The sequence below is a fragment of the Delphinapterus leucas genome, chromosome 1 (assembly GCF_059928025.1).
Source record: "Delphinapterus leucas isolate spDelLeu-1000000601 "Yukka" chromosome 1, BTC_Dleu_Yukka2, whole genome shotgun sequence".
NCBI classification, from domain to species: domain Eukaryota; kingdom Metazoa; phylum Chordata; class Mammalia; order Artiodactyla; family Monodontidae; genus Delphinapterus; species Delphinapterus leucas.
Window position 1 is genome coordinate 75811407 of NC_143129.1, and position 9484 is coordinate 75820890.

General features: G+C 35.6%; 1 protein-coding gene across 1 annotated transcript; it reads right to left on the reverse strand.

Moving 5' to 3' along the window:
- Window positions 1-4020: 4020 nt before the first annotated feature.
- On the reverse strand, window positions 4021-6621 carry LOC111167018 (olfactory receptor 10R2-like). Its single transcript, XM_022559369.2, is given in 2 exon segments — window positions 4021-5007; window positions 6604-6621. Coding segments are annotated over 2 exon segments (1005 nt in total).
- Between the last annotated feature and the right edge of the window lie 2863 nt (window positions 6622-9484).

Below are 9484 nucleotides of genomic sequence, written 5' to 3' on the forward strand. Positions count from 1 at the left end.
GTGGTGAAATATTGAAACCATTTCCTCAAAAATGAGGAACAAGACAAGGATGCCCACTCTCACTACTTTATTCAACATAGTTTTGGAAATTTTAGCCACAGCAATCAGAGAAGAAAAAGAAATAAAAAGAATCCAGATGGGAAAAGAAGAAATAAAGCTGTCTCTGTTTGTAGATGACATGATACTATACATACAGAATCCTAAAGATGTTTCCAGAAAACTACTAGACTAATCAATGAATTTGGTAAAGTAGCAGAATACAAAATTAATGCACAGAAATATCTTGCATTCGTGTACACTAATTATGAAAATCTGATAGGGAAATTAAGGAATCACTCCCATTTACCATTGCAACAAAAAGAATAAAATACCTAGGAATAAACCTATCTAAGGAGACAAAAGACCTGTTTGCAGAAAACTATAAGACCCTGATGAAAGAAAGCAAAGATGATACAAACAAATGGAGAGATATACCATGTTCTTGGATTGGAAGAATCAACATTGTGAAAATGACTATACTACCCAAAGCAATCTACACATTCAGTGCAATCCCTGTCAAACTACCAATGGCATTTTTCACAAAACTGGAATAAAAACTTTCACAATTTGTAAGGAAACAGAAAAGACCCCAAATAGCAAAAGCAATCTTGAGAAAGAAAAGCAGAGCTGGATAAATCAGGTTTCTGGACTTCAGACTATGCTACAAAGCTACAGTAATCAAAACAGTATGGTACTGGCACAAAATCAGAAATATAGATCAATGGAACAAGATAGAAAGCCCAGAGATAAACCCACAGACATATAGTCACCTTATCTTTGATAAAGGAGGCAAAAATGTACAATGGAGAAAAGACAGCCTTTTCAATAACTGTAGCTGGGAAAGCTGGACAGCTACAGTAAACAAATGAAATTAGAACACTTCCTAATACCATACACAAAAATCATCTCAAAATTCTTTAAAGACCTAAATGTAAGGCAGGACACTATAAAACTCTTAGAGGAAAACATACGAAGAACACTCGCTGACATAAATCACAGCAAGATCCTTTTTGAACCATCACCCAGAGAAATGGAAATAAAAACAAAAATAAACAAATGAGACCTAATGAAACTTTAAAACTTTTGCACAGCAAAGGGTACCATAAACAAGATGAAAATACAACCCTCAGAATGGGAGAAAATATGTGCAAACGAAGCAACTGACAAAGGATTACTCTCCAAAATATACAAGCAGCACATGCAGCTCAATATCCAGAAACAAAAAACCCAATCCAAAAGTGGGCAGAAGACCTAAATAGACCTTCCTCCAAAGAAGATATACAACTTGCCAACAAACACGTGAAAGCATGCTCAACATCACTAATCATTTGAGAAATGTACGTCAAAACTACAATGAGGTATCATCTCACACCATTCAGAATGGCCATCATCAAAAAATCTACAAACAATAAAAGCTGCAGAGGGTGTGGTGAAAAGGGAACCCTCTTGCACTGTTAGTGGGAATGTAAATTGATACAGCCACTATAGAGAACAGTATGGAGGTTCCTTAAAAAACTAAATTAGTACTATCATATGACTCAGGAATCCCACTACTGGTCATATACCCTGAGAAAACCATAATTCAAAAGAGTCATGTACTGCAACGTTCATTGCAACACTAATTACAGTAGCCAGGACATGGAAGCAACCTATGTGTCCATTGACAGATGAATGGATAAGGATGTGGCTCATATATATAATGGAATATTACTCAGCCATAAAAAGAAACGAAATTGAGTTATTTGTATTGATGTGGATGGACCTAGAGTTTGTCATACAGAGTAAAGTAAGTCAGAAAGAGAAAAACAAATACCATATGCTAACACATATATATGAATTTAAAAAAATTTAAAAAGGTTCTTAAGAACCTAGGGGCAGGACAGGAATAAAGACATAGACATAGAGAATGGACTTGAGGACCTGGAGAAGGGTATGGGTAAGCTTTGACGAAGTGAGTGAGTGGCATTGACATATATACACTACCAAATGTAAAAGAGATAGCTAGTGGGAAGCAGCCACATAGCACAGGGAGATCAGCTGCGTGCTTTGTGACCACCTAAAGGGGTGGGATAGGGAGTGGAGAGTGAGGGGGATATATGTATACATATAGCTAATTCCCTTTGTTATACAGCAGAAACTAACACAACATTGTAAAACAATTATACTCCAATAAAGATGTTTAAAATGCCTTAATTATTTAACTAGTAAATAAAAATAATATAAAAAGACCTAATCCAAAATTGAAAACAGGAGCCAAAAATAGAAATATAAGTAGTAATTTTAAAATATGAGAGCTTTATTGATTATTTTATACACTTTGATTTGAAAATCTAAGTAAAATTTCAAGGGAGAATACAGTTACATCTTACCTTGAAAATGGAGGTCACACATGAAATATGAATGTCAGTTTTATTCATTAAGCTTTAAAAAGAACATTGAAGGGACTCCCCTGGCAGTCCACTTGTTAAAACTCCGTGCTTCCACTGCAGGGGGGGTAGGTTTGATCCCTGATGGAGGAACAGATCCCCACATTCCTGTGGCGCCACCAAAAATAAATTAATTAATTAATTTAATAAAACAAAAAGAATATTGGTAATCAGCAGCATGTATAAAGGACTGCACACAAGAAGGTGAGATGTCTGAAACCCGGTCACTTGAGTAATGGGAAGGGATCAGATTATCATTGTAACTGTCTTAAACATCTGTGAACCAAAATTATACCTACTGTATGACACAAGAGACAGAAAATACTAAGATCACAAAGAGGGAAATATCAGCTTAAATGAGGGGAAATAGTAGTGAGAAATGATAACAGCAAGAATGTACATTTTGTGAAGTTACTGGTAGTCAGTGCAGGCTTGGAAATACTGATGAAGAAATTTCTGTACGGATGAATGGTAGGACAAGATGACCACTGAAGGAACGTTGAAGGAAAGCTAAATAATTCCAGCCATGCATTTTCGGCAAAGGGAAGTCAGGCCTGGTGTCCTAGAAGAGTTTGTAGAGGAATCAAACACTAGTTCTAAGACCATAGCTGTAATTCTAAGCAAATTAATTTTCATGAAGACAGAGTCCTTCTCTCTCTTATACTAGGTAGTAAGATGAGAAATTTGAAACTGGGAGCTGCTCTTCTTAATAAATTCAGTGTGGAAAGCCATGTAGACGTCTTCAGCCTGCATTGGGACTGGATAGTTATTATTTTTTTCATGAAGTTCTGTAGCATATCTTCTATGTTATGTAAGGAGTGATTCAAATGAGTGGTCAGAAAAGACACCCAGAAATATCATTTTTGGAGAATATGAAAGAAATAGAAGGTCCTTGCAGAGATGTACAAAGTCTTAACTGATATAATGAGTCTCGAGTTCTGTCCAGCTTTGCATTTTACTCATGCTTACTTTCATCTTATCCATTAGATACAAACAAAAACCATGTGAGGTAAAAAAGGAAAAACTATACTATCTCTATATTCTATATTTAAAACTTAGATTTAAAGAACAACCATAGTTTTTTTTAAAGTCATGACTTAAATAGTCTTCTAATTGCTAGTACAGCAAGTTTTTTTCCCCATCATGTCTTAGTCCTATATCCACACCACATTCAGGCCTGAGCACCTCATTTTCAGCTGGACAAAATCTTAAACAAAGAGGACAACCAGAGATTTGGGGCTAACAAGCCAAACATAGGGTAATAGATAATGGTTGTTAGGATCCTTTTGAGAACTATCTCTGAAGAAGAAGATAAGTAGGAGAGTTGTCTTTTAGTGACAGATGCTCTGGTATCTCCCTTAATTTTGCAACAACCTTGAGATAAACATGTTGCTATGTGTGCTTTACTTAAGAGAACATTACATCCCCACAGTGTCAAACAACTTATCCAAAGCCACACAGTCATACAGGTGAATAGACTAGAAACTTTTATGACTTAAACAATTAGATACATATTTGACTCAAATTTGTGTGTACTGTTGAAAAAATGTTTTAATTATAAAGTCTTAACAGAAAACCCAGTCTTTCCAATCATTTTCTGAATGGCCAGCTGTACATCTTTGTTCCTGAGGCTGTATACCATAGGGTTCAACAGTGGGGTGATGATGGTATAGGTCACTGTCACCAGCCCATCTTTGCCTGATGTATATTTGGCTGAGAGTCGCAGGTAGACAAAGGAAGCACAGCCGTAGTGGACAATGACTACAATGAGATGAGAGGCACAGGGGGAGAATGCTTTTTGCTTGCCTTCAGCTGATGAGATCTTCAGGATAGTAGAGACAATAAATTCATAGGAGATGCAGATGAAGATCAAGGGCACAAGCCCCAAGATCCCACCAATGAAGATGACAGGTTCATTAATGTAGGATGCAGCATAGGCGAGATAGATGACTGGTGAAATATCACAAAAATAGTGTTTGACCTTGTTGGAGCCACAGAAAGGGAGGCTAAAGACCAAAGTTGTTCCCAATAGAGATATTAGGAAACCACTAACAATACAAGTTACTGCCAAGGGCCCACAAACCCTCCAGCTCATGAGAATGGGGTAGTACAAAGGCTGACAGAGAGCAGCATAACAATCATAGCCCATCACTCCCAGATGCAAGGAATTGGTGACAGAAAAAACAAGGAAAACGAACATCTCTGAAGCACAACTCACGAAGGAGAGTGTCCTGAGTATGGAGAGCAGATTGATAAGCATCTTGGGCAGGATGACAATTGTTTAGAAGGTCTCAGAGGTAGAAAGGACACATAGAAAGAAGTACATCAGTGTGTGGAAACTGTGATCCAAGCAGATGATTGAGATGATTGTAACGTTTCCACTCAAGATGATCAAATAGAAGCAGAGAAAGACCACAAAGAGGACAAGTTGCAATTCCCCAAGGCTGGAAAAACCCAGCAGGAGGAATTCGGTAACACAGGAGGAATTGGCCGTGGAGAGTTGATCCCACGGAATAAAGTCAATATGATCAATTCCAGAGACCTTTAAAAGTGAGAAGTCAAGGGAATTTACCCTTCATAAAGTAGTCGGTCTCGTATGAAAGAGAAACAACAGGCATGGGAGAAAAAAAAAGGCTTGTAAACTAAGCAAAATGTATCCTAAATTAATATGCACCCACAGTGCTATTTTTCTGCCAATGATTTTAGCACTGAATTTGGGGACAAGTGTTCACATGAAATGTACAGACATTTGCTCAAAGAAAGCCTGTTCTTCAGGCCCCTTCCTTGCAGACTTATATAGTCTCTGCTTAATTTTTTGGTAATCTAATCCTCAAAAAAGCCTTTCTCTACATTAATTATGATTTTAAGTGGTCATAGTTTCATCCACATTACTGATACATATATTTCACAAGCAATACCACCAATGTCTGAAGATCTACGTTCCACCTGCTTTTAATACTTTCTTCATCTAGGTCAATAACCATTGATTTGTCTTTGTGCTGCTTGTCCTTAAAGAACAGAATTCTCTTTTTTTACTAATTATATATCACATTAAAATTGACTACAAGTTTAATGCAGTCATTCATTAAAATTAATTTGGCTTAGAACTACAGCTACTGTCTTAGAACTAGTGTTATGAATACTCTACAAACTCTTCTAGGACACCAGGCCTGATTTCCCTTTGCAGAAAATTTGTGGCTAAAATTAATTAGTTTTCCTTCAGCATTCACTGTTTTTCCACTTGGTTATGTATCTTATCCTTGATATACCTGAACTGGAGACCCAACAGACTGTCGCTCCGGTATCTGTCTCTGAATTCCTGATCAGTGATGCTCAGATACTTTCCCTGAGGCCTCTGACACAGTTCTTATTGTTGGTAATAGATTACATATTTTTATTTAAAACATTCTTATCCTCTCCAAGCTCCAACCCAAATCTTTTCCTTTACCTGGATTCTGTATATCAATAAAAAGTTTCCAAAACTTCTTAGTCATCCAAGCTGTAAATTTCTGAGGCATGTTTAAACACATGATAATTCTCATCCTCCACATACAATCCATTTTTTTTTTCTGTAATAGTTCTAGAATCCATTTCTTCTGTTCTTCCAGAAGTTAGCTCTTACCCGGATTATTACAAGAGCATTATGAATGGACTCCTAGGATTCTATCTCTTCCTACTCTAAGCCACAGTTCACTACAGCAGTAAAGTTGTCTTTCTATAGGGCAAATTCTATCCTATTAACAAAACTAAATGGCCTTCAATTATCTATAAAGTTAAAACAGCTATATTCTGACTTTCATTCTTGTCTGAAAAGTAACTTTCCACTCATAGCTTCCACTGTATATCTCTTCACATGCACTTTAGCTTTGAGAAAATTTAAACAATCATGTCCTTTTTCATACTACCCCCTACATCTGGAAATAGTCCATACTTCATGTTTGTTTTCATTTTATTCTTCTTTTAATTGTGTGACTATCTTTAAATTATCAGTTAAAATAACATGTGCTCATTGTTGTTCCTACAGCTTCTTAATTGTGCTTTATCACTTTATCTGAGTTTCCTTAGCAATCATTAGAATCTTATCTGCTTTGGCCTTAGTATTATAAGTTTATCTTTGACTACACAAATTGTAACTCACCAGAGACAGAAACTGCATCCCTGCACATAACATAGTGTCTAGTATATACCAAGTACTTGAAAACTTGTTGAAGAACCAAAGTGACCAATGACCCCAGTTTCTCTTCTGAATTATTTCAAGACTCCTGGGTAGATGGCATTTGATTTCAGGGATTTTCTAAACTTTTTCCCTTGATATTAATCTAGCATATAATATTAACCTTCTGCTTTGACATTTTGTGATGAAAAATCTCTATAACATTATTTTCTAAATGCAAAGACAAATGATCCATTAAAAATTGTTGTCATCCCCCAAAAATATAATTAACTGCTGTATGTTATATATGAAGGTTATTAAGAGAGTAAATCCTAAGAGTTCTCATCACAAGAAAAAATATAATTATTAATACTTTCCTCTATTTAATTTTTTTATTATTTTATTATTTCTTTAATTTTGTACCTATATGAGATGATGGGTGTTCACTAAACTTACTGTGGTAATCATTTCATGAGGTATGTAAATCAGATCAGTATGCTGTATACCTTAAACTTACATAGTGTTGCATGTTAATTATATCTCAGTAAAACTGGAAGAAAAAAAGTGCTGCATTTTCATTTTCTTTTCTGATTATCAAATGGTTTTCTCCATTATCTCACACTTTTAAATTTTTAATAGCATTTTACTGTTGGTCTTAAAGTACTTTACAAATAATACAATTTCTATTATTTTTGATCTTTTGCTTAGACAAAGTTTTAGTAAAATTTTGAAATGGGACTTTTGATATCTTTGAATTGCCTTATCTCTAAACTTTATAAATAAGAAGTATACCCTGTGCTTTTGACCAGAACAAAGACTCCCCTATTATTCCTCCTGGGATATCTTCTCTACATTTCCAGCTTCCTGGTCTCCTTTCTTTGAATATTTTCTCTTTTATAGGGTCATCCTCGGAAAGGACAGTGACTAGTTACCCAAAGAAAGATGGAGTTTCTGAAAGGAAAGGCCACATTACTCAATGGCTATTCCCTGACCCTCCCCTGCAAACCCCTGTAATACGTCATCTACTTTTTCAAACTTATCCACAGAACTTATGTGGGAACTGAAGTTGCAGAATAAATTAACTATGGAAAGCGTTGACTGTACTTAACCCAGTCTGGAATATGCTGCATAAAATATTTGGTAAAGAACAGGTAGTGTTTTTTGGAAATAGCTATTGATTTATTCGTTGACAAATATTTGTGGAGTTTCTATTACATGCCAGGCACTATGCTAAGTACTGTGGGTAAATAAAAGATGAAATGGCAAAGACCCTGGTTACAAGTAGCTTATAGTCTACTGGAGATAAGACCTTTACACAAAATAGAACATGAAGTGTCATAAAAGGAATATGGGAATTCTATACAGAGAAAGATTTGTTACTTACAGATTCTGGGATCTGAGACAGCTGCATGGCAGAGAGATGGCAGTTGAAATAAGCTAGGGAGAATATTTTGGATTTGGACATGCAGACATAAGCAGCAAAGAAAATAAAGGCCCTACAGACCATTTCAAGTCATTATACCTTTTATAAAAGAGCCATAGGGAGGCTGCTGCCACAGTCCTTCGGGTGTGCGGACAAACAAGTGGTATTGCTATTTTCTGAATTTGGAAAGGAGGATATTACACATTCAAAGAAAGCTTGGAGAAAATAAAAAGATGGAAAAAGAAAGGGACATATAGGGTAATTAAGTTGCCTCTTCAACAAGGGGAAAGAGCACATTGATTTTTCATTATTTTGCTCAATAACTCTTCATCACTTGTAAGGTAAAGCCAATTTCTTAAGTTGGTTAAAAAGGCAACTAATTTTACCCCTTATCTACATTTGCAACCTAAATTTTAATCACACAGGACTTGCACTAAAATACATAGAGTTTTCTATATATGGCTTTGTATTTCAAGACTTCTTGGAGAGAGAGAGAGAGAGAGAGAAATGTCAGCCTCAAATAGCCTCTAACTTTCATCTGTGATCCACTCATTCTTCACACTTTTTAAAGTCACCAGTTATTGAACTTTCTCTAATCTGTCTAGGAAGAATTTGTTGTTCCTAGTATATTTAAAGCTTAATATATTTAAAGGTTGTTTCATGTGTCTTTATCAAAATACTCAACATGCTACATCCAAATTATTGTCTCCTGATTGTCTCTCCAATAGACCAGACAGCCTCAAGGATAAATACCACAACATATGCCCTGCGAATTCTCAAAACATAACCCAATATTTAAATATATGGAATATATGAAATATAAAGTCTTGATGAATAAATAAATAGTCCATTAATGAATTAATAATGGTTTCAGTTCACTTTACAGCAGCTTGGTCCCCTTTGCACCATCATGTGCCTCCTAAGTAAAAATGCTTTTGATGTTCTCATTATGTTCCATGTTCTGTATAAATTTTTGTTTTCTTTCTTTCTTATACTCTATCCCCTTATGAAAAAATCAAAACTTACCCTGTGGCCCTGCCTTCCTCTTCATCTTGGTCTTTATCCTTACATTTTTCACCATTGAACTGCCCTTTCTATCATTTGATCACATTTTCTATTTTCCACTACTAACAACTAGGAGATAACAGATCACTGGCTCCAGGGAAAACCCAACAATTTTCAAATTTGACATAAAAATAAGTGGATTTCCCTGCTCTTCTCAACAAGGAAATAAGAGTCCCTAAATAAAAATAAAAATTTACATTTTTTTCAAATTGGAGTTTAGTGCCCAGTAACATGCAGGTGTATTCATTCTCGGACACATCCTGGAATCTTCTATGAAGGTTTCTAGGTGAAATTTGCCAAAATGATCTTCACTGTCATAATGTCCAAGGGCTCTTCTACCATTTTCTACAAACTCTGGACCATTATAAGAAAACTAGG